Source organism: Oncorhynchus tshawytscha, unplaced genomic scaffold, assembly GCF_018296145.1.
Source record: "Oncorhynchus tshawytscha isolate Ot180627B unplaced genomic scaffold, Otsh_v2.0 Un_contig_1824_pilon_pilon, whole genome shotgun sequence".
Classification (NCBI taxonomy): Eukaryota; Metazoa; Chordata; class Actinopteri; order Salmoniformes; family Salmonidae; genus Oncorhynchus; species Oncorhynchus tshawytscha.
In genome coordinates, this window is record NW_024609829.1 from 718,175 (window position 1) to 744,334 (window position 26,160).

Sequence of the window (26,160 nt, forward strand, 5' to 3'; positions counted from 1 at the left end):
GCTACACCTGCTCTGCCTAGCCTGGTTAACGGTTCGTGTGTTGACATTATTCATCAACAACTTGCAATAATGACACAGGTGGAGTAAGCGCTTTTAACGTCATGATGATGTATCTGGTACTTGTGACCTTTTTGGCTTCTTGTTGGGTCAATTGTGCGATTAAATCAAGGGCCACTGAGGAAGAAACACGGGAAAATGACACAGAGTTCGGTGAGTAACGTTAACCTAGCTAGTGGCTAGCAGACATGTTCTAGAGGAGCAAGCTGTCAGTCAAATGTATGCAAATTAGGCTATTAGTTAGCTACATCTTCAATTGCTAAAGTTTGACGATAGTGTTCGCTAGATAACTCGTTTGTTAGTTAACTAGACAGCTAATGTTGTTAGTAAGTCCCGAAGAAAATCTTACTCGCTATCTAGCAAGATGGAATGTCTGGTATTCAGCATCAACTGTGCGCTTTCAAATTAATCAAGACAGGGGGGCTATTCCTTTTCCAGTGGTGCCAGAGCAGTGATCTTCAATCCTAGTCTCATCACATCTTGTGATTCAACTGACATATTTTGTTACTAGCTACAGATGTATGGCACTGGCAGGAACAAATACCTGCGCAACCTGTGGGTTGAATAATACATTTGCTCCCAATCTTATCTAGCAAGATCGCAATTCAATGTTTTACATAACCTGTAGTGATGTGCTGAAACAACAAACGTGTACGCATAGTAATTTGTTAATAATTTGTTAAATTAAGATTGGTATTTGTCTATTTTTATTTAACTAGGTAAATCAGTTAAGAACAAATTCTTATTTACAATGACGGCCTGGGAACAGTGGGTTAACTTCCTTGTTCAGGGGCAGAATTACATATTTTTACCTTGTCAGCTCGGGTTCGATCAAGCAACCTTTCAGTTACTGGCCCAAAGCTCTAACCACTAGGCTACCTGCCGCCCATATAGGCCCATAGCTTGAAATTGTCACAGGCTGAGGATGACAATTAAGTACCTAGTTAAAATTTAAACCATGCTCAATTTGTTTTAATTAGGAAGGTGTAATGCTCTGACTAACCCCACAAAGACAGTGTTGACAATCTATTTGTAGGCTGTGTGTCATTAAAGGCTCTCCACAGGGATTTCACAGTCTACACAAAATTCAGCCTCGCAAAAGTATGTAGAACTACGCTCTGTTGGATCTGTTTCATAGACTGTGTAGAGCCCTTTAGACAGGAAGGAACTACCGGTAGCTACATGACAGCTTTCAAGAGGAAGTGAGAAACTTCCATTTTGGCTGTTCCATTTTGGCTGAATCCTCTGAAAGATTCATGGTAAAAATGTATTTTAGACTACTAACTGTTAATCAGTGCTGCATCAATCCAATATTATTTGCCACAGAGCGAGTAGAGTATAGGCTACTGCAGAGGTCACTAAAAATAAACCAGGGTTTTGTTCCAGCACTAACACATCTGATTCAGCTAATCAGGAAGACTATGATTAATACATGAATCAGGTGTGTTACTGCTGGGTTAGAACCAAAGCCTGCACATTTGAAGCTCATTGGGACAAGGGTTGGTAACCACTGTACGGTTACTGTACCAATGATATTGAATGTTACCATTTTCACTTTATTGGAGTTACACTGCGGGAGTTCAGTCGTGTGTGTGTGTGTGTGTGTTCAGTACCAGTCAAAGGTTTGGAAACACCTACTCATTCCAGGGTTTTTCTTTATTTTGACTATTTTCTACATTGTAGAATAATAGTGAAGACATCAACTATGAAATGACACACATGGAATCATGTAGTTACCAAATTAGTGTTAAACAAATGAAAATATATTTTATTTTTGAGATTGTTCAAAGTAGCCATCCATTGCCTTGATGACAGGATTGGAAACTTTTGGCATTCTCTTAACCAGCTTCATGAGGTAGCCACCTGGAATGCATTTCAATTAACAGGTGTGCCTTGTTAATTTGTGGAAGTTCTTTCCTTAATGCATTTGAGCCAATCAGTTGTGTTGTGACAAGGTAGGGGTGGTATACAGAAGATAGCCCTATTTGGTAAAAGATCAAGTCCATATTATGGCAAGAACAGCTCAAATAAGCAAAGAGAAATGACAGTCCATCATTACTTTAAGACATGAAGGTCAGTCAATCTGGAAAAGTTCAAGAACTTTGAAAGTTTCTTCAAATGCAGTCGTAAAAACCATCAAGTACTACAATTAAATTGGCTCTCATGAGGATCACCGCAGGAAAGGAAGACCCAGAGTTACCTCTGCTGCAGAGGACAAGTTCATTAGAGTTAACTGCCCAAATAGAATTGCAGAACAAATCAATTCTTCACTGAGTTCAAGTAACAGGCACATCTCAACATCAATTGTTCAGAGGAGACTGCGTGAATCAGGCCTTCATGGTCGTATTGCTGCAATATGTTAGTCGAGGTAATTGTGGTACTATGTACATGTAGGTAGAGTTATTAAAGTGACTATGCATAGATAATAACAGAGAGTAGTAGCAGCAGGGTAAAAGAGGAGGGGAGGGGACAATGTAAATTGTCTGGGTAGCAATTTGATTAGGTGTTCAGGAGTCTAATGGCTTGGGGGTAGAATCTGTTCAGAAGCCTCTTGAACCTAGACTTGGCACTCCGGTACCGCTTGCCGTGCTGTAGCAGAGAGAACATGACTAGGGTGGCTGGAGTCTTTGACAATTTTTAGGGCCTTCCTCTAACACCGCCTGGTATAGAGGTCCTGGGTGGCAGGAAGCTTGGCCACAGTGATGTACTGGGCCGTACTCACTACCCCCTGTAGTGCCTTGCGGCCGTAGGCCGAGCAGTTGCCATACCAGTCAGTGATGCAACCTGTCAGGTTGGAAAAGCAGCCAACAAGTGCTCAGCATATGTGGGAACTCCTTCAAGACTATTGGAAAAGCATTCCAGGTGAAGCTGTTTGAGAGAATGCCAAGTGTGTGCAAAGCTGTCATCAAAGTAAAGGGTGGCTACTTTGAAGAATGTCAAATATAAAATATATTTTGATTTATTCAACATTTTTTTTTTTTTGGTTACTACATGATTCCATATATGTTATTTCATAGTTTGTCATCATTGTTATTGTACAATGTAGAAATAGTACAAATTAACAAAAACCCTTGAATGAGTAGGTGTGTCCAAACATCAAAACTATGAAATAACACATGGAATCAATGAGTAACCAAAAAAGTGTTAAATAAATCAAAATATATTTGAGATTTTTCAAAGTAGCCACCATTTGCCTTGATGACAGCTTTGCACACTTGGCATTCTCTCAACCAGCTTCACCTGGAATACTTTTCCAACAGTCTTGACGGAGTTTCCAAATATGCTGAGCAATTGTTGGCTGCTTTTGCTTCACTCTGCGGTCCAACTAATCCCAAACTATCTAAATTGGGTTGAGGTCGGGTGATTGTGGAGGTCAGGTCATCTGATGCAACACTCCATCACTCTCCTCCTTGGTCAAATAGTTCTTACACAGCCTGGAGGTGTGTTGGGTCATTGTCCTGTTAAAAAACAAATGATAGTCCCACAAAGGAACACCTTTTAATTGAAACGCATTTCAGGTGACTACCTTATAAAGCTGGTTGAGAGACTGCAAAGAGTGTGCAAATGTAACTGTATAGCTTCCGTCCCTCTCCTCACCCCTACCTGGGCTCGAAACAGGGACCCTCTGCACACGTTGACAACAACCACCCTCGAAGCATCGTTACCTATTGCGCAGAGCAAAGGGAACAACTACTTCAAGGTCTCAGAGCGAGTGATGTCACCGATTGAAATGCTATTAGCCGTCACCCCGCTAACAAGCTAGCCATTTCACCTCGGTTACACAAAGGGTGGCAACTTTTGAATAATCTCAAATATAATATATTTTGATTTGTTTAACAAGTTTTTTGATTAATATATGATTCCATATATGTTGTCTTCACGATCATTCTACAATGTAGAAAATAGTAAAAAATAAAGAAAAACCCTTGAATGAGTAGGTGTGTCCAAACTTTTTTCTGGTACTGATATAGAGATAACATGCCATTTAGCAGATGCTTTTATGCAAAGCGACATACAGTCATGCATGCATAAGTTTTATGTACAAGTGGTCCCGGAAATTGAACCTACTATCCTACCGTTGCAAGCGCCACGCTCTACCAACTGAGCTACATAGGACTGTCCCTCTCACTCTCCTCATATGACTCTTCCCTTATTCCAGAGGCTCTGAGCTCATTGCTGTCTGACTTTGAGGTGCTGCCCGTGTCCGGCCTCCAGCAGCACTCACTCAGGAAGAGGGACGTCCACACAGAGTCCCAGCTGGAGCGCATTGTCAGCTTCAGTGCCCTCAAGAGGTAGGTGGCACAAAGTCTCTAGGCTACACACGATTTTAAGGTATTCTTCTCAGTACTCACACACACACACACACACACACGCACACATGCACACAGAAATGGAAGCACACACACAAACAGGGTAGCCTAGTGGTTAGAGAGTTGGACTAGTAAACTAAATGGTTGCAAGTTCAAATCCCTGAGATGACATGGTACAAATCTGTCGTTCTGCCCCTGAACAGGCAGTTAACTCACTGTTCCTAGGCCTTCATTGAAAATAAGAATTTGTTCTTAACTGACTTGCCTAGTTAAATAAAGGTTAAAAAAAATATGGGACTTCTACCTCTTAAGCTAAGAGGATCTGCTAAATGACTAAAATATAAGGGAACAACAGCTAACACCCCATTATACTCAATGAGGCGTTTCCACCCACTCATGTAACATTCAAAAGCAAGCAAAACAAGTTGATGTTCAATGGTTTTGGATCATTCTGATGCCGCCCAGTGCTTAGGAAAGATCATATGATGTTAGGGGTTGGAGAAATAGACTTTCACTGTCTCAATTATCTGTAACTTTTCTCAGAGGTTCTAGTCCTCCCTGCTAAGTCCTACCCCTATGTGTTTTTACATTGTTACTGGAATGGCTTTTTATCATTGCCATGGCCTAATGACTAGAGTGCATGGATTTTCAGTGCAATTGAAACAGACCATTGGCAAAGTTAAAATGTTATCTGTACCCTCAATAAACCCGAATATGTACATTCCTCATGTTTCTATCCACCAAACTGTAATTTATTTTTTCCGCAGACATTTTAAGCTTTACTTGACAACTAACACAGACTTGTTCACTGAGGACTTCAAAGCTGTGTTTGTAGATGAGCAAGGGAAGGAAGACCGCTATGATGTTCAGCTGCAGAACTACTTTACTGGACATCTTGTAGGTGAGTCTGGAGGGTATTTGTTTTGTTGGTTTTATATGGAATATTTTGTGTGTGTGCTTCCATTTCTGTGTGTGTGAGAGAGTGAGTACTGAGAAGAATACCTTCGTGTGTGTGTAGGTGAGGAGCACTCCCGTGTTCAGGCACACATAGACGGGGACGAGTTCTCGGCCCACATCCTGACAGAGGAGATAGAGTACAACGTAGAGGTAAATCCCAAAACAGGAGCACTGCTTTGAAGTTTTTAAAGCAGGGGTTGGAACTGGTTCAGGGAACAGAACAGAAAAACAGAAAATAATCATTTTTCAAGGAACTGAAACGGAACCTGGAACGAGAGTGATCCATACTGTTCCGGAATGGAACCATTATTTTAAAAGGGAACCGGTTAATAATGTTATTTTACATTCCAGGCATTTTTTGTTTTGTCCCACATAAAAAAAGCAACAAAGTTCCTATGCAAAGCTCTTTCACTCAAAGGCGTATTCCAGTGTCCACCTGCAAGCTGAAAATCTTTGCCAATGTCTGTGTGTTTAGGCTACCTGCTCTATCTGCACTGATTGGTGAAGTAATATAATGAGCTAAATGTAAAAAAAAACGGTTGATTTCACAGGTTTAAAAAGGAAGTCAAAGGAACGATATAAACCAGTTCTTTTTGAGATCCAACCGGTTCAGACCTTTATTTTGCTGGTAGGAACAGTGGAACGGGGAAAAAGGTGGTTTTGTTCAGAATGAAACAATTGGAAAATAATTCCGGTTCCAACCCCTTGGTTTAAATTAGACCAGAAAAAGGGTCTTAAAACAGTTGCTGGGAAAAAGAGAGAACTATCAGCTAAATAAACCAGCGCTAGCCTTTGTTTTGGTAAAATACTTTATCTAACCAATCCTACTTCTCCTACTCCTTCATCCTCTCTCGCTCTCTCTTTCTTTTTCTCTCTCTTATTCCTCTTTCTCTCCATCCCCCTCTTCCCTCTCTCCTCAGCCCCTTTGGAGGTTCACCGAGGTGCCCCCCGATGGCCGTCTGTTGGTATATCGCTCTGAGGACATCCGGAACCTCAGTCGCCTGGCCTCGCCCAAGGTGTGTGGATACATCCACGCTGGGGCCCAGGACCTGCTACCAGAGGCCGCCAGAGGTGGAGAGGCACGGGAGGGTATGGTGTGTGTGTGTGTGTTCGACAGTATAGGCCTACATACAGAGTAGGAGACACCCCATTTATGTATGTTTCATATGCATAGACCGAGTGCTTGTGTGTGTGGTGTGCAAAAGTGTGTAGGAGTCAAACATTAGAAGCTACCTTATACAACCTTAGTGTGAGGAGGTAGGGAAAGGGAGGAAGATGATTCCTTGAGGAGAAGAGGTAGTAGGTAGGTGGGCGCCCAATCTATCTTGTCCCCACACAGCCTCACAATGAATAAAAACCCTTTAATGTCTAAACCCTATGTTCCATAGGCTGGAAACAGGGTGTTATATAAAGCTCTGATTCCTTTGTGCTGCCTGTAAAATGTAAAGTTCATTAGCATGACAATGACCTGGGGGAAATCTGAAGGCACTCAAGACAATGTCCTCTTCAAAAAAACTGTGTGGAAAATGAGGTGAATGAGCTCCACAGAAGCATTAGAATTCATGAGAGCTGTTGTATGTAATACACGGAGGGGAAGCCATAGTGAGTACACCCACATGCTGTGGTTCTCTACAGAAGAATCTGAGGTCTTGTGGAGGGAAGGAGAGCACATGATTGACTTGTCTTTGTGGGGGGGCTGCTGACTGTGATGTGTAGCCTAAGACACACACTACGTATGATACACCAGGCCCACTCCAAATGGATGTAGTCGGAAGGGAATTAACATAGTTAGTTTGAATTGACACATACTGTACAATGTGGCTTCTGAGCTGAGCAGAAGCTATTATTCTACAGATGGAATAACCTGTGAATTTCAAATAAGGGTTAATAAAAACGTTTATTCCGAAAGTAGTGCTTTGCTATTTTGATTACAGATTCTTGTAATGATGAATCCTACAAGCCACAGCCAGTCTTCCTCCTCATAGAATAAGTGGTGTTGATTCATTTGACTAAACACAAAGTTGGAAATCTGACAGTTCTGAAAATTACTCTATAGTAAAGAATTCATCAGCTGGGCCTATATCTTACATTTTTAATTTTACTCTTCTGAACAAATAGTGTCAAGAAAAAGTATGTGAACCCTTTGGAATTACCTGGATTTCTGCATAAATTGGTCATACAATTTGATATGATCTTCATCTAAGTCACAACAGAAGACTAACAGTCTGCTTAAACTAGTAACACAAACTATTTCACGTTTTTCTTGTTTTTATTGACCACACCGTATAAACATTCACAGTGTAGGTTGGAAAAAGTATGTAAATCCTTGGATTTAATAACTGGCTGACCCTCCTTTGGCAGCAATAAACTCAACCAAATGTTTTCTGTAGTTGCGGATCAGACCTGTACAATGGTCAGGAGGAATTTTGGTCCATTCATCTTTACAAAACTGTTTCAGTTCAGCAATATTCTTAGGATGTCTGGTGTGAACCACTCTCGAGGTCATGCCACCGCATTTTAAATTGAGGTCAGGCTGATTTTACTTCTGTTTTGGGTCATTGTCCTGTTGCATCACCCAACTTCTGTTGAGCATCAATTGGCAGACAGATAGCCAAACATTATCCTGCAAAATGTCTTGATAAACTTGGGAATACATTTTTCTGTCAACAATAGCCAGCTGTCCAGGCCCTGAGGTAGCAAAGCAGCCCCAAACCATGATGCTCCCTCCACCATACTTTACAGTTGGGATTAGGTTTTTATGTTGGTGTGCTGTGCCTTTTTTTTTTTCTCCACGTGTTGAGTGTTTCTTCCAAACAACTCAAATTTAGTTTAATCTGTCTACAGAATATTTTGCCAGAAGCGCTGTGGAAAATCCAGGTGCTCTTTTGCGAACTTCAGATGTGCAGCAATGTTTTTTTTGACAGCAATGGCTTCTTCTGTGGTGTCCTCCCATGAACATCATTCTTGTTTAGTGTTTTACGTATTGTAGACTCGTCAGAGATGTTAGCATGTTTCAGAGATTTCTGTAAGTCTTTAGCTGACTCTCGAGGATTCTTCTTAACCTTATTTAGCATTCTGCACTGTGCTCTTGCAGTCATCTTTACAGGACGGCCACTCCTAAGGAGAGTAGCAACAGTGCTGAACTTTCTTCATTTATAGACAATTTGTCTTACTATGGACTGATGAACATCAAGGCTTTTAGAGATACTTTTGTAACTATTGGTCAATTTCTTCAACAGATGGTCAGGTCTATATAATTATCAAACTTATATATTGGTAGTAGAAAGGAAACACAGACTCTGTTTAAGTATTAAAATGATCTTTTAGTAAAACAATTGTAGGCAGAAGTTGGTACAGAGTACAGTATATGATAGCTCTGTAAAGTGTCTAAGACATCCTGTAACTCATATAGCCTCTCCCAGTCCTCCTTGTGTTAGTTTCCCTGGCAACAACATTTTAATAACTCTAACCTCCCCCTGACAGCAGCAACCACCTCGTAAGCAATTAAAAGCTCAGAATTGGGTTTGACCGAAACTTGACCTTTCATCACAAGAATGGAGGCATAACAAGGTGAACGAGTCCAAGCATCTTCTGACAGGTGACTGTTTTCATCAGGCCTGCGGCAGCCTTGTGTTCTCGGGAAACCAGTCATATTCTCAGAACCTCAGCCAGGTAGGGCCCAGACAGGAGGAGTATGAATGTAGGCGGTTTCCGCCTTCTGATAGTGTCTGAAGGGCACAACACTCAAAACAGGTGTTAATACACACACACACACACAAGTCTCCTTGACGAAGAGACCTTACAGTTTATCATAACACAATTTATTAACCTTTTTAAAGGTATTAGGCCTTGGTTTAACCCCTTCATAACCCTTTCCAGATTTATGCAAGTCAACAAAAATTATTCTGAGATCTCTTTTGTTCGAGGCATGGTTCACATCAGGCAATGCTTCTTGTGACTGACTAGCAAACTCCATTTTTTTTTTATACATTTAAAAAAAATATAGGGCAGGGTAGCTCTAACCAACATCTCCAATCTCGTCTCATTGATTGGACTCCAGGTTAGCCGTCTCCTGTCTCCAATTAGCTTTTGGAAAAGTCGTTAGCCTAGGGGTTCATATACTTTTTCCAACCTACACTGTGAATGTTTAAATGATGCATTCAATATAGACAAGAAAAATACAATAATTTCTGTGTTATTAGTTTAAGCACACTGTGTTTATCTATTGATGTGACTTAGATGAAGATCAAATCAAATTTCTTTGACTAATTTATTCTGAAATCCAGGTAATTCCAAATGGTTCACATACCTTTTCTTGCCACTGTATAGTATACTGCATGAAATCAGTTCATAGACAAACGGAATGTGAATACAAGGGCACCGAACAGTTGGAACTTAAGTGCTGGCCTCATTTCACTCATTCTCCCAGCTGTGACTTCTCACAGTGTTTCTCTCCTCTCCTTCCTTCCTCCCATCATAGATTCCCTCCACAGAGAGAAGAGAGTGACCCACAACCACAAGAAGAACACCTGTCCTCTAGCCCTGGTGGCCGACTACCGCTTCTTCAAACACATGGGCCGCGGAGAGGAGAGCATTACACTCAACTACCTGGTGAGAGTCCCAAACTAATCTCAGATACCCAGATCTAAAATCTTGCATTATTGTGTCGGATGTTCGATTTTTAAGTTTTCCGGGGCGACGTGTTAGAAAGGATACTAACGAGACTAACGAAGTATTTACCCCTCTAAAGGGAAACTTGCAGCCAGTTTCTGGGCAAGTCTATGGGCCAAATGTCCTTTCCTCTTCCGAAATTCGAAAGATGCGAGTACCTGTTACATCGTGAATTGTCTAAATGATCAGTGCCCAAAAAAATCTGCATTCCACGAAATTAGTCCCTTTTGGGTGGTGTAATTTGATGGTAAAAAAAGTTTTATTTCACCTAATTTTAACATTCTGTCATGATGAGAACAAAGTAATAAAAAACAGGTATTCCCATCTCAAGAGGTTAAATAAAAAAAATACTATAGTAAGTGCCTATTATGTACCAAATAAAGATTTAATATTGCAGATTGTGGGTTCTATCAATTTAATTGTTCTGTATAATTTCTAATCCCCTTTTTATTTATTTATACTTTCCCCCTACCATCCCTACCCTGATTATACTAAACTAAGAGACAACAATACTTAATGTACACATTATACTGTATGTAGTTAAATAATTACACATATATTCCTATTTTCCTCTTTTTTTCAAGTGCTGGATTTTCACCCACAGCGGCCAATCCACCATTCATTGTGATTTTAATGCCAACCCTCCGGTGTCCACAGATTAACCCATCTTTCACAGTATAACGCCAATCCCCCCATGTCCACAGATTAACCCATCTTTCCCAGTATAACTCCAATCCCCCCATGTCCACAGATTAACCCATCTTTCCCAGTATAACTCCAGCCCTCCCATGTCCACAGATTAACCCATCTTTCCCAGTATAACTCCAGCCCTCCCATGTCCACAGATTAACCCATCTTTCCCAGTATAACTCCAATCCTCCCATGTCCACAGATTAACCCATCTTTCCCAGTATAACTCCAGCCCTCCCATGTCCACAGATTAACCCATCTTTCCCAGTATAACTCCAATCCCCCCATGTCCACAGATTAACCCATCTTTCCCAGTATAACTCCAATCCCCCCATGTCCACAGATTAACCCATCTTTCCCAGTATAACTCCAACCCTCCCATGTCCACAGATTAACCCATCTTTCACAGTATAACTCCAATCCTCCCATGTCCACAGATTAACCCATCTTTCACAGTATAACTCCAATCCCCCCATGTCCACAGATTAACCCATCTTTCCCAGTATAACGCCAACCCTCCCATGTCCACAGATTAACCCATCTTTCACAGTATAACTCCAATCCTCCCATGTCCACAGATTAACCCATCTTTCACAGTATAACTCCAATCCTCCCATGTCCACAGATTAACCCATCTTTCACAGTATAACGCCATTTAACAATTTCCTTCTGCAATACATCCCTCCATTTTACTGTGATGTCTTACGAGGCTCCTGAACCTCCCTATTTGTAACATTTCTACCGATATTGCTTTAAAAATAAATACTTTACGCAAGACTAATGATATTTCCCATTGACTGATCATGGTTTTTCAGATACCCTAACAATATAGTTTGCAGGTCCATCTGAACCCTAATTAATGATTTACCAACAATGTTGGGAACTCTTTCTTATTTGTCTATTAACTAAGTTATTGCCTGGTGATGTCACCAAAACAGGTTGAAATTTCAGGCGTTCTCTTCAAACTGCTCTTAAACTAACAGGGCATTATCATAATTTTCAAAAAAGTCACAGTATTATTCCAACCTCATAGTGTGGAAATACAGCTGCAGTTGACATTGAGAGGACGTTTCTTTTTTGCTGAGTTTATGACAAATAAGCATATTACAGACTTAATTTACATCACAAATAGTATGCGTAATGGGGTTAGTGTGAGTATTCGAACACAGCTCTAGTGTCGGCTAGTTTTTGTTTTTTCCTTTCAATTAAGACTTAAACAAGCGGGTGAGAGGATTTCTATACTAATTAGTGACCTTTAATTCATCAATCAAGTACAAGGGAGGAGTGAAAACCCGCAGACACCGCCGTGGAATGAGTTTGAGACGTGTTTTAAACCTTCATGAAGTGCCTGAAAGTAGAGCCATGAGGTCCATTTGGAATTGTGTAGTGCTGCAACGAACCACTGTTCAGGAACAGGCATCATCTGGGTTTGTGCTAATACTGTCTGTTTACCCCAGATTGAGTTGATTGACAGAGTGGACGACATGTACAGGAACACAACCTGGGATGATGAGTTTACAGGATACGGTGTTCAGATCCAACAGGTGGGACTATTTGCTGACTGTGTGTGTGAGTTGGTAGTAGTTGTAATTGTTGTAGTAGTTGTAAGCAAATATTTGGCATGTTGTCATTTGGTGTTGTCATTTCCATGCCAATCATTCCATATCACTAGTGACACCATAGCTCAGTGTGTTGTGTGTCAGTGCTGGGTTAAGAAATTAAGCTGAGCATAACTGTAGTACCCTAATTGGAAAAGCATTTTTGGAGCAGACCGTGGAAGCTCTTTGTGTGGGAATGAATGGCAACACTGCGTCTACTACGAAACCACCGCCTCACTGAATAAATGTGGCGGTCTATGATCCATAGCTTCTCCAGACCATAATATCTTGTGCAGAGCATTATGGGGACTGTAGTACGTGCTGTAACCTTAATTGGGTTTAAGAAGTTGTAATGTCCTGGTTGTAGATCATCATCAACAAGGAGCCGACCAGAGCGCCGCTTGGCCAGGCTGGGCCGGACTGGACCCACTACAACATGAATGGAAGCCCCATCCAAGGCAAGGAGGTGTGGGACGTCAAGAAACTGCTGGAAGTGAGACACTGCTACTGACTCTAATCTACTCAGATGCCATTACAGAGTGTAGCCTGTACAGTGTTCTGTTGTCTGTAGGTAGGGAATACATGAAGTCACATTTTTGGGGGGGGGGTCACTGTATGAACTTTATGTTGTAGAATCTTCAATAACATTTACTTGAACGGGCCTAAACATGATTGACAACAAACACTCTCACCTTGGGGATACTTTTGGCTTGTAATGACTAGTATTTTCTTCTCATTCATTTTTCAATACCTCTTTTCTCTGCAGCAATTTAGCACGGACATAGCGGACAATGCTAGCACTGTGTGCCTTGCCCACCTGTTCACCTATCAGGACTTTGATGAAGGGACACTGGGCTTGGCTTACGTGGCCCCTTCTAAAGCCCAGGCTATGGGGGGCCTCTGCCCTAAACGTAAGGCTTAGCCTCTCACAGAGGTCCTCTCAATTCTGACCAAATAACTATGATTAGTGTTTTGATAATGGTGTGATAGATTCTCAAGAGATTGCTCCTATATTTCTAGTCTGATTTCTTTTTTTTGTTTTCTGCAGCTTTCTTTCCATCTAGTTCCGTTAAGAACCCCAGTTTCCTCAACACTGGTTTAACCAGCACTAAGAATTATGGCAAAACCATTCTAACCAAGGTAGGTTCCTCATTGAGTATCTGAATCCAGCCATGCTATTTCTATGGCTTCTGCACCCTCTATCGAATAAACTAGAACCAGGACTGAACAACTCCCTGTATTGCATAATTCATGACATCTTTCTGGGTCATAGGTCATAGGTCAGATGATGGGCAGTACTCAGTCAAGATGATGGTTGGAGATGTTGTCTAATGACACATGGATAGAATAACCTGTGGGGCACATTGTGTTGGGTCATGGGTTGAGTAGGCAGCCGTATGCATCACTAAAATTAATGACTTAGACCTTACAAGACCCTCTTCAAGTCACTGCTCCTCAGATATTTACATGCTTTTATATCCCAAAGATAATAGATATGTCATTTCTTTATTAATTGTTGCAAGTCAATATATGGTTTCCAAGCATTAAGTTTTATTTTTTATTTTTTTTCTCCCATCACCAGGAAGCAGATTTGGTGACAACCCATGAGCTGGGCCACAACTTTGGAGCTGAGCACGACCCTGACAGCATGCACTACTGCGCCCCTAGCGATGACCACGGGGGCAAGTTTGTCATGTACCCCATCGCTGTGAGCGGGGACCACTACAATAACAGGGTAATGCTCTTGTGTGCTTCAAATCTTCTGTCAAATGACTCATATATGCTCACATGACATTTACCTTATATTCTTTCCTTCCTCCCTTCCTTTATATTTGTCTTCTCCCCACAGCGTTTCTCCAACTGCAGTAAGATCTCCATAGGGAAGACGCTGCGCCTCAAGGCTCCCATCTGCTTCAAGGAGAGGAACAGCAAGGTGTGTGGGAACTTGCGCGTTGAGGAAGGGGAGGAGTGCGACCCGGGCCTGCTGCACCTCAACGACGACCAGTGCTGCTCCGCCGACTGCAAGTTCAGGCCCGAGTCCCAGTGCAGGTAGAAACCCGCCACACTCGGCCCAAAATGGCCACCTCTGAGTGCAGTAATTCATATGGCAGGATGACATTTACAAAGGCTTCAGTGAATTCCTGCCTTTCTTTACTTACTGGCTGACTTTATTGTCCCCTTGGGGAAATTTAGTTTGCAGTGTCATGTAGAAGTTACAACATGGTTACATACCGAATCATGTCAATTTCATAATATACAGTAAACTAATAAAGTAAACTGACATTGCAGTTCTTTTGTGTGTGTTTAAAGGCCCAGTGCTCTCAAAAATGTGATTATAATTTTTTCCTTCCTGTGTTTTATATACATTTTCACACTGGTTGGAATAATACTGTGAAAATGACCATGAAGCCGTTTTAGTGTAAAAGCTGTTTGAAAAGACAGCCTGAAATTTCAGCCTCTTTTGGCAGTTTTTGCCTGCCTGGTGACACCACCAGGTGGTAAATTAGTTAATAGACCAATAAGAGAGAGAGTTCCAAACCGCTCTGCCAATTACAGGTTGTTTTCAGGTTTCCCCTCCCCACTCAGACCACTCCCAGACAGTCCTAGCAAAATTCTTGCTTGAGAAATTGCACTTTGCTAAGAAGCTATTTACATTTTTTTTTTTTTTTTTTTACCATTTTAATTGAAAATAATCACAGTAAGGTACTTTATTGTTTCCCAGAAAGGATTTGATATTGAGATAAAAATGGCTGCATTGGACCTTGAACATACTATCCAGTAACCTTCCTCTCTATCATCACAGTGCCAGTGCATTCACACTACTATGATGCTTAGTGACATTCCCCACATGGAAACTGAAGTTATTGTTTTCTATGTCCGGGTACATCCAGTGACAGGAACAGTCCATGCTGTAAGAACTGCAAGTTTCAGCAGGCAGGCAAGCCGTGCCAGGAGCCAATCAACGCCACCTGTAAGGGCATGTCCCTCTGCACAGGTAACCTCCCCTACTGTTCATACACAGGATAGCCACGACTAAACAGACCGATGTGATTTTATTTTTTATTGATCATTGATGCTTTGTAATACAGGGCTCCCTAGTAAAATATGTTGTTCTCAATGGGACTCACCCCTGTTTAAAGAAAAATAAATATACTCCTATTCAACTGGACAACTAACCATTATCTGCTATGTAAGTGATATTTTGGATCAACATCCTCTAGCTGGCTAGGTCTCCAGGTCTTGCTGTTGAGACATCAGTTTGGGTATTTGACTGACTCCTTGAGGGAGAATCTCAATTTCTTTGATGTTCTCTCTCCCCGCCGCCTTCTCAAAACCTTAGGTAAGAGCAGTGAGTGCCCAAACCCAGACAACGCTCCGGACAATACCATCTGTGTGGACAGTGGGAGGTGCAGCGATGGGGAGTGCATGACCTTCTGTGAGGCTGTGCAGAACCTGCAGCCCTGTGCTTGTAATGGTACAACCCTCTCACATACACCACTGTACAGTACCATGGTGTACTCATAGAGCCTCTCTATAGTTGTATTTCTATCTCTATGGGTGGACCCAATATCTTTGCATTAAAGGTTTTGTTCTTTATTTGATTTGAGGCTTCAAGTTTAAATTAATGTTCGAAACGCAAAGCCTTAAATTTGATTTCTGCCAATATACTGTACAGTGCCTTCAGAAAGTATTCATACCCCTTGACTTATTCCACATTTTGTAGTGTTACAGACAGAATTCAAAATGGATTCAATTGATTTTTTCTCACCCACCCTCACACAATACCCCAAAATGACAAAGTGAAAACATGTTTAAAGAAATGTCTGGACATTTGAGTTTCTGGACACCCCTGAGTTAATACTTTATAGAAGCACCTTTAGCGGCAGTTACAGCTTTGAGTCGTCTTGGGTATGTCTGTATCAGCTTTGAGTCGTCTTGGGTATGTCTGTATCAGCTTTGAGTCGTCTTGGGTATGTCTGCATCAGCTTTGAGTCGTCTTGGGTATGTCTGCATCAGCTTTGAGTCGTCTTGGGTATGTCTGCATCAGCTTTGCATCTGGATTTGGGTCTTCTCTCCCATTTTATTCTTGGCAGATTTTCTCAAACACTGTTATGTTCGATGGAGAGTGGCAGTGAACAGCAATCTTCAAGTCTTTCCACATATTTTCAATGGAATACAAGTTTGGCCTTCGGCTGTGCCTCTTAAGGACTTTCACATTATTGTTCTGAAGTTTTTCCAGCTTTGCTTTGGCTGTATGCTTGGGGTCAATGTCCTGTTGGAATGTAAATCTTTGCCACCGTCTAAGGTTGTTCTATCCTCACCAGTCTCCCAGTCTCTGCCACTGAAAAGCATTCCCATAGCATGATGCTGCCAGCACCATGCTTCATGGTAGGGATGGTTTTAGACATGCGATGAGCAGAGCCTGGCTTTGCATTCAGGCCAGAGAATTACATTTTTCAATCAGACCATTTTGCCTTGTGCTCTGAGTCTTTCACGTGACTTTTTGCAAACTCCAGGCGTGCTGTCATGTTCTTCTTTTTTTAGGACTGGCTTCCGTTTTGCCGCTCTTCCAGATTGGTGGAGTGCTGTACAGACTGTTGTTCTTCTGGCAGGTTCTCCCATCTCAGTCAATGAACTCTGTAGTACTGTCAGAGTGGTCATTGGGTTCTTGGTCACCTCCATGACCAAGGTCCTTCTTGCCCGGAGGCTCAGTTTGGTCAGATGGCCAGCTCTAATCAGTCTGGGTAGTTCCATATGTTTTACTTTCCCAATGATGGAGAACACTGTGCTCTTGGAAACTTTCAACATTCTAGAAGTAGTTTTATACCCTTCCCCAGATATATGCCTCATCACAATTATCTCTCTGAGATTTAAGAACAGTTCCTTGGACTTCATGGTATAGTTTCTGCACTGACATGTTGTATAGATAGACAGGTGTTTCTTTCTAAATCATGTCCAAACAAATGAATTGGTTATAGTGACATTATAACTATCAAGTTATAGTGACATTTCAAGGATGATCAAAGGAAATTGTATGCACCAGAACTCAGTTTGTAGTGTTGTGAATACTTATGTAAATGAGATATTTCTGTATTTAATTTTCAATACATGTGCTAACATTTCATTATGGGGTGTTGTGTGTAGATGGGTAAGGAAAAAATAATCAATTTAATAATAAATGTTGAATTCAGGCAGTAACACAACAAAATGTGGAATAAGTCCAGGGATATTAAGGCACTGTAAAGGACATTTGGAGAAAGATACAGATAATAGTATAGCACCAGGTTGTCTTTGAACCTAACTGACCTCCCTTTACTCTCCCAGAGCTGGTCAATTCGTGTAAGGTCTGCTGCCGGGACAAAAATGGCACCTGCACTCCCTTCGTCAAAAAGGACCAGAACTTCCTGTACCTGCGCAAGGGGAAACCCTGCACCGTGGGCTTCTGTGATGAGGGCGTGAGTGACTGACCTCTTCCATTAGCATTGACCTTTCACCTCTACTCACACTGAATGGACTCCGCCTTTATTCAGAGTTTCAACACATTTCACGTCAATAAATCCATTTTAAAATAATAATAAAATACATTTTTACACGAAGAGAATGTTTTGAATAGATGGTATTGGTCCTACAGGGAGTGTTACCACGTTCTATTTAAATTGGCTGACAATTATGATATATTGATTTGTCTGTTTGTTTCAGGGCAAATGCATGAAGCAAGTTCAGGATGTGATCGAGAGGTTGTGGGATTTCATCGACAAGCTGGACATCAACACTTTCGGTGAGTTGGGATGCAATGTTGGCGTTAGACTAGCTTGGAGGTCCAGTTGGACTAGCTTGGAGGTCCAGTTGGACTAGCTTGGAGTTTATTTGAAAGGCTGGTTGGAGTTTGTCTTTTTCTCTCGGTCTCCCTCTTGTAGGGAAGTTCCTGGCAGACAACATCGTGGCCTCAGTGGTGGTGTTCTCTCTGATTTTCTGGATCCCTCTCAGTATCCTGGTGCACTGTGTGGTGAGACACCTTACTGAGCATGTCTGTCTTTACATGTTGTCCTCTGTTGCTCAATTGGTGGAGCATGGTGCTTGCAACGCCAGGATAATGGGTTCGATTCCCAGGACCACCGATAAGTGAAATGTATGCACGGATGATACTAAGTCGCTTTGGATAAAAGGGTCTTCATATTGGCATGTTGTATAATAATATTTGAAGCCCACCACATGGTTGATTTAAGACAAATTAATGTATATTGCTGATACACTAATGGCATGCTTTCTGTTTCATTTCTGTAGGATAAAAATCTGGAGAAGGAGTATGAGAACACCAAGCCCAGCGTAAGTCTGCCACGTCATGACTAAAACATGAACTTCCCCAGCGTAAGTCTGTCATAACTAAAACATGAACTTCCCCAGCGTAAGTCTGCCACGTCATGACTAAAACATGAACTTCCCCAGCGTAAGTCTGCCACGTCATGACTAAAACATGAACTTCCCCAGCGTAAGTCTCACGTCATGACTAAAACATGAACTTCCCCAGCGTAAGTCTCACGTCATGACTAAAACATGAACTTCCCCAGCGTAAGTCTGCTACGTCATGACTAAAATATGAACTTCCCCAGCGTAAGTCTGCTACGTCATGACTAAAACATGAACTTCCCCAGCGTAAGTCTGCCACGTCATGGCTAAAACATGAACTTCCCCAGCGTAAGTCTGCCACGTCATGACTAAAACATGAACTTCCCCAGCGTAAGTCTCACGTCATGACTAAAACATGAACTTCCCCAGCGTAAGTCTGCCACGTCATAACTAAAACATGAACTTCCCCAGCGTAAGTCTCACGTCATGACTAAAACATGAGCTTCCCCAGCGTAAGTCTGTCATAACTAAAACATGAACTTCCCCAGCGTAAGTCTCACGTCATGACTAAAACATGAACTTCCCCAGCGTAAGTCTCACGTCATAACTAAAACATGAACTTCCCCAGCGTAAGTCTCACGTCATGACTAAAACATGAACTTCCCCAGCGTAAGTCTCACGTCATGACTAAAACATGAACTTCCCCAGCGTAAGTCTGCCACGTCATGACTAAAACATGAACTTCCCCAGCGTAAGTCCGTCATGACTAAAACATGAACTTCCCCAGTGTAAGTCTGTCATGACTAAAACATGAACTTCCCCAGCGTAAGTCTGTCATGACTAAAACATGAACTTCCTCAGCGTAAGTCTGTCACGTCATGACTAAAACATGAACTTCCCCAGCGTAAGTCTGTCATGACTATGCCATGAACTTCCACAACATAAGTCCTATGCCCTCCCATGTTCACCACTGTCCACGTGTTCTAGGTTTGAACTTTGAAGTCACACTCACTATAACACGCTATCCCTTTTAGAGAACTCAGACTACTACAGAGCATGTTGTCTTTTCTTGCCCAGGGACCCCTGTCCAGGCAAACCGGAGACCCAGGGACCACCATCATATGTTAGCAAGGTCTTTTGTTAGCAGGTCTTTTCAGGTGAACGGCAAGGAGAAGTAATTAACTACCAATAGATTTGGTAGATTTATTATTTTGACCTCCCCACATTATAATTAGAAAAGTAATTGTAAACTAACAGCCTTTTTATGTAGATAGGTAACTGGGTAGCCTAGTGGTTAGAGAGTTGGACTAGTAACCAGAAGGTTGCAAGTTCAAATCCCCAAGCTGACAAGATACAAATCTGTCGTTCTGCCCCTGAACAGGCAGTTAACCCACTGTTAACCCACTAACTGACTTGCCTAGTTAAATAAAGGTAAAAAAAATAAATAAACTGAAAACACACATCTAATAGCAGCCATTTAGCTGGTTAGTCAAAGGTCGGCCATGTGTTGGCAAGATGTTAAGGACTACAGATTGCATGACAGAAATGTAAATGTAATTTCCGATTTGAGCCGACATATGCAGCGTTTACCGTGAATGCAGTCTAATGAAGGAACATTGCCTTTCAATCATGCTGTAAAGCTGAACTGGTGCGATACGGATGAAATAGAGTCGTAAGTCAAGAAAGCTTACCATCAGCCAAGGCATTTGCCATGCCTAGTACTCGTGGGTGCTTTTTCAACGCCTATGTCAAACGCCAGTGAGTGTGTCATTTGCTCAATATTAGAAGTTGAGAAAGGAAGTTAACAGCATTGGAAAGAATATATTCTCCTCTTTTCTACAGTGCATTTGGAAAGTATTCAGACCCCTTGACTTTTTCCACAATTTGTTACGTTAGAGCCTTATTCTAAAATTGATTAAATCATTTTTTTCCCTCATCGATTTACACACAATAATGTCAAAGCACAAACATTTTTTAAACATTTTTTAAATAAAAAATGTAAATATTACATTTACATAAGTATTCAGACCCTTTACTCAGTACTTTATTGAAGCACATTTGGCAGCGATTACAGCCTCGAGTCTTCTTGGATATTTTTATTTATTTGATTTATTTCACCTTTATTTAACCAGGTAGGCCAGTTGAGAACAAGTTCTCATTTACAACTGCGACCTGGCCAAGATAAAGCAAAGAAGTGCGGCACAAACAACAACACAGAGTTACACATGGGATAAACAAATATACAGTCAATACCAGAGTAGAAAAGTCTATATACAGTGTGCGCAAATGAAGTAAGATTAGGGAGGTAAGGCAATAAAGAGGCCATAGTGGCGAACTAACACTACAAGCTTGGCACACCTGTATTTGGGAAGTTTCTCCCATTATTCTCTGCAGATCCTCTCAAGCTCTGTCAGGTTGGATGAGGAGCGTCCCTGCACAGCTATTTCCAGGTCTCCAGAGATGTTCGATCCAGTTCAAGTCCAGGCTCTGGCTGGGCTACTCAAGGACATTCAGAGACTTGTCCCGAAGCCACTCCTGCGTTGTCTTGGTTGTGTGCTTAGGCTTGTTGACCTGTTGGAAGATGAACCTTCGCCCCAGTCTAAGAACCTGCTCCAGAGCGCTCAAGGATCTCTCTGTACTTTGCTCCGTTCATCTTTGCCTCGATCCTGACTAGTTTCCTAGTCTTGGTTTCATCAGACCAGAGAATCTTGTTTCTCATGGTCTGAGAGTCTTTAAGTGCCTTTAGGGCTCCAAACGGGCTGTCATGTGCCTTTTTATTGAGGAAAACAAATATATCACTAGCCACTTTAAACAATGCTACTTAATATAATGTTTACATACCCTACATTACTCATCTCATATATGTATATACTGTACTCTATATCATCTGGGGAGGCAGGGTAGTCTAGTGGTTAGAGCGTTGGACTAGTAACCAGAAGGTTGCTGACAAGGTACAAATCTGTCGTTCTGCCCCTGAACAGGCAGTTAACCCACTGTTCCTAGGCCGTCATTGAAAATAAGAATTTGTTCTAAACTGACTTGCCTAGTTAAATAAAGGTAAAAAAATAAAATCTACTGCATCTTTATGTAATACATGTATCACTAGCCACTTTAACTATGCCACTTTGCTTACATACCCTACATTATTCATCTCATATGTATATACTGTACTCGATACCATCTACTGCATCTTGCCTATGCCGTTCTGTACCATCACTCATTCATATCTTTATGTACATATTCTTTATCCCTTTACACGTGTGTATAAGGTAGTAGTTTTGGAAGTGTTAGATTACTCGTTGGTTATTACTGCATTGTTGGAACTAGAAGCACAAGCATTAAATTTGATTTGATTTGAGGAGTGGCTTCTGTCTGGCCTCTCTACCATAAAGGCCTGATTGGTGTAGTGCTGCAGAGATGGAAGGTTCTCTCATCTCCACAGAGGAACTCTGGTGCTCTGTCAAAGGGACCATCCGGTTCTTGGTCACCTCCCTGACCAATAACATTTTGTAATTTATTTTCACTGCATCAAGGATAATGTACACAACGTTTTGGCTTTACAGCTTTTTTCAGTGTGTAGGTAGAATTTCAAAATTAAAAACAGCATTTGTAAAGAACAACAGATGCTTCTAATCAGGGTTGCCACTCATCTGCCAATCAGGGATGTGGCTTTTCTGGTCTACCTGTATACAAATGAGTCACTAAGAAATAAACACTTCTAGGGTATGGGAGCGGGCACGAAGGGCAACTCACAAATCAATCGCCCCAGGTGTCCGCTCACCTAAATACATCAGATTCATGAGATAGCCCACCACACTTGGGAGCTTGGCCCACCCACAAAAGGTCTTTATTACAGACAGAAATACTCCTCAGTTTTATCAGCTGTCCAGGTGGCTGGTCTCAGACGATTCTGCAGGTGAAGAAGCCAGATGTGGAGGTCCTGGGCTGGCATGGATACACGTGGTCTGTGGTTGTGAGGCCGGTTGGACGTACTGCCAAATTCTCTAAAACGACTTTGGATGCAGCTTATTGTAGAGAAATTAACATTAAATGATCTGGAAACCGCTCTTGTGGACATTCCTACATTCAGCATGCCAAGTGCACTCTCCCTCAACTTGAGATATGTGGCATTGTGTTGTGACAAAACTGCACAGTTTAGAGTGGCTTTTTATTGTCCCCAACACGCTATTTAATCAGCTTCTTGATATGCCACCTGTCAGGTGGATGGATTATCTTCACAAAGTAGAAATGCTCACTAACAGGGATGTAAACAAATTTGGTCACAAAAATTGAGAAAAATGCGCTTTTTGTGTGTATGGAACATTTCTAAGATCTTTTATTTCAGCTCATGAAACATGGGACCAACACTTTACATTTTGAAATAAAGGATAAATAATAGTAACTGGGATATTTGAGTTACAATGACCTGTTCCGTCACGTTCCGTTTGCATGTTTTGATTTAATCATCCCCTTAGAAAGTGCTGTCCATTTTAGTTGTTAGGCTTTAATAGGCTTTAAAACAACATCCACAACGACCATGTTTTCCATTCGTTTTCAAACTGTTGTTGAACTTTCTTCAAATTGATCAATCACAGTAAGTTGAGTTTTAAAAGCAGTGTTTTGATGATGTTTGTTGTGATTTTCGATTGTATTACATTGATGTCAGAGTGGTTAGAGGGACATTAGAGTCCTGAGTACCAGGCCATTAGCGACCTGATGATCATTAGTGAGTTGGGTACTATCTACTACTACTACAACTACTACTAGTTGGGTTCTATCTCAAGGCCATCAGACTGTTAAACAGCCACCACTAACATTGAGTGGCTACTGCCAACACACTGTCAATGACACTGACTCTACTCCAGCCACTTTAATCATGGGAATTGATGGGAAATTATGTAAATATATCACTAGCCACTTTAAACAATGCTACCTTATATAATGTTACTTACCCTACATTGTTCATCTCATATGCATACGTTGATACTGTACTCTATATCATCGACTGCATCCTTATGTAATACATGTATCACTAGCCACTTTAACTATGCCACTTGGTTTACATACTTATCTCATATGTATATACTGTACTCGATATCATCTACTGTATCTTGCCTATGCTGCTCTGTACCATCACTCATTCATATATCCTTATGTACATATTCTTTATCCCCTTACACTGTGTATAAGACAGTAGTTTTTTTTTGGAATTGTTAGTTAGATTACTTGCTCGTTATTACTGCATTGTCGGAACTAGAAGCACAAGCATTTCGCTACACTCGCATTAACATCTGCTAACCATGTGTATGTGACAAATAAAATTTGATTTGATTTGATTTACTACCAATACATGTCCAGAGTGGATAAGAGGATATCACCATGACTCAACGGTCACGTCAAATTTGACTGCAGTCATGACTCATGACTGCCGGTGTGGCGGTAATACGGCCACTGCAACAGCCCTAGCCTAACCCTGACCCTATCCCAGATCCCCCTGTTGAGCCTGACTCTAGCCCAGATCCCCTAGATCTGAAAGGACTTCATAGTTGTAAGCAGTATGGGGTGAAGATTCCACCAAGTCTGTAAGAGAGCAAGTTGGCGTGACAACCATATGCTATTACCCATTGAATCTTTTCACATTTACACGAAGTGCCTAGGGGCAAGAGTTCAGGAATGAATTTGAAACTGGGCTGTACTTGGCCCAGAAGCGACATGAATGAGTTCCAGAAGGTAGTACGTCTGATGGCCTCACAGGGCTCTCTTGAAAAATAAATCTCAATATGACTTCCCTGGTGAAATAAAGGATAAATAATAGTAAACTGAGATAATTCCGTTACAATGAGCTGTTCTGCCCCCCCCCCAAAGCCTTGGCCCCTCGCGGAACTGCAGAGGATGGTGAAGGTACCTGTATTTGGTACAGCTCCACCTTTTAGGGGAGTGGGTTTGGGGGGGCGGGGCCAGGGTGCACGCTGCCGGCGTGTCACAAGGATGCGCGATGTATGTGAGGAGAAGAGCCGTGTTGTCTTTATAAAAGGCAGAGTGTAGACCTTGTTTGGAGCCAGAGTGTCTGAGTTGTTTGTTTTTGGGCTATTCAGTTGTAATGGTGTGACCAGACCATTAAAGATCAACTGAATTGAGTTCAAAAGGATACAGTCAGGCAGTGGATTAGTCAAACACAAACCTGACCCTGCTGTCCTCCTGTCATACCCTCAGAAAGCAGAGATGCTGAGCAGCCTCGAGACGGCCTCTGTCGTCGTCATCAAGCCACCTACGCCTCCAACCTCCTCCTCCGGCACTCGGATTCTTCTCCACTCCCTCCCTTCTCTACCCCCGACGGGCCCACCTGCCTCAGGCAGCATCAGTGCCCCAGGCTTGGCTTCTGGCCCGGGAAGTGGGGTGGTCGTGGTGGGGGAGGGCCTGCGGATGGCCACCATACAGGAGGATCCCAGCTGCGATTCTCACCTCGACCCGGATGAAGACGACTTCCCTCCACCCGGAGGCTCCAACGCCACCAAGTCGTCTTACGAGGACCTGACGGCAGAGTGGAGCACGCCACGGTCGGGCAGCCACGACAAGCCCCGCCTCGAGGCAAACCTGTATGGTGAACAGTAAAGAGTCCCAGTGCTGAGGGAACATGTTTGTACAGTGGGGCAAAAAAGTATTTAGTCAGCCATCAATTGTGCAAGTTCTCCCACTTAAAAAGATGAGAGAGGCCTGTAATTTTCATCATAGGTACACTTCAACTATGACAGATAAAATGAAAAAAAAAATCCAGAAAATTACATTGTAGGATTTTTAATGAATTTATTTGCAAATTATGGTGGAAAATAAGTATTTGGTCACCTACAAACAAGCAAGATTTCTGGCTCTCACGGACCTGTAACTTCTTTAAGAGGCTCCTCTGTCCTCCACTCGTTACCTGTATTAATGGCACCTGTTTGAACTTGTTATCAGTATAAAAGACACCTGTCCACAACCTCAAACAGTCACACTCCAAACTCCACTATGGCCAAGACCAAAGAGCTGTCAAAGGACACCAGAAACAACATTGTAGACCTGCACCAGGCTGGGAAGACTGAATCTGCAATAGGTAAGCAGCTTGGTTTGAAGAAATCAACTGTGGAAGCAATTATTAGGAAATGGAAGACATACAAGACCACTGATAATCTCCCTCGATCTGGGGCTCCACGCAAGATCTCACCCCGTGGGGTCAAAATGATCCCAAGAACGGTGAGCAAAAATCCCAGAACCACACGGGGGGACCTAGTGAATGACCTGCAGAGAGCTGGGACTAAAGTAACAAAGCCTACCATACCACACACACTACGCCGCCAGGGACTCAAATCCTGTAGTGCCAGACGTGTCCCCCTGCTTAAGCCAGTACATGTCCAGGCCCGTCTGAAGTTTGCTAGAGAGCATTTGGATGATCCAGAAGAAGATTGGGAGAATGTCATATGGTCAGATGAAACCAAAATAGAACTTTTTGGTAAAAACCCAACTCGTCGTGTTTGGAGGACAAAGAATGCTGA

At 42.0% G+C, this 26,160-nt stretch overlaps 1 protein-coding gene across 1 annotated transcript; it reads left to right on the forward strand.

Moving 5' to 3' along the window:
- On the forward strand, positions 1-25,326 carry LOC112247281 (disintegrin and metalloproteinase domain-containing protein 17-like). Its single transcript, XM_024415995.2, has 19 exons — positions 1-210; positions 4,217-4,349; positions 5,135-5,268; positions 5,386-5,474; positions 6,245-6,413; positions 9,805-9,935; positions 12,143-12,229; positions 12,651-12,776; positions 13,050-13,194; positions 13,332-13,423; positions 13,866-14,018; positions 14,133-14,332; positions 15,175-15,278; positions 15,624-15,758; positions 17,609-17,739; positions 17,984-18,062; positions 18,202-18,290; positions 18,569-18,610; positions 24,845-25,326. Exons 1-19 carry the CDS (start codon positions 102-104, stop codon positions 25,241-25,243), a joined length of 2,547 nt encoding a protein of 848 aa, XP_024271763.1. The 5' UTR covers positions 1-101; the 3' UTR covers positions 25,244-25,326.
- The last annotated feature ends 834 nt before the right edge of the window (positions 25,327-26,160 follow it).

Bases quoted from the DNA above. Each gene is read 5' to 3' on its own strand.
- LOC112247281 (XM_024415995.2), top strand. From the start codon at position 102: ATGATGATGTATCTGGTACTTGTGACCTTTTTGGCTTCTTGTTGGGTC. The intron at 211-4,216 runs GTGAGTAACGTT...CCCTTATTCCAG, and splicing joins GGAAAATGACACAGAGTTCG to AGGCTCTGAGCTCATTGCTG. The intron at 6,414-9,804 runs GTATGGTGTGTG...CTCCCATCATAG, and splicing joins AGGTGGAGAGGCACGGGAGG to ATTCCCTCCACAGAGAGAAG.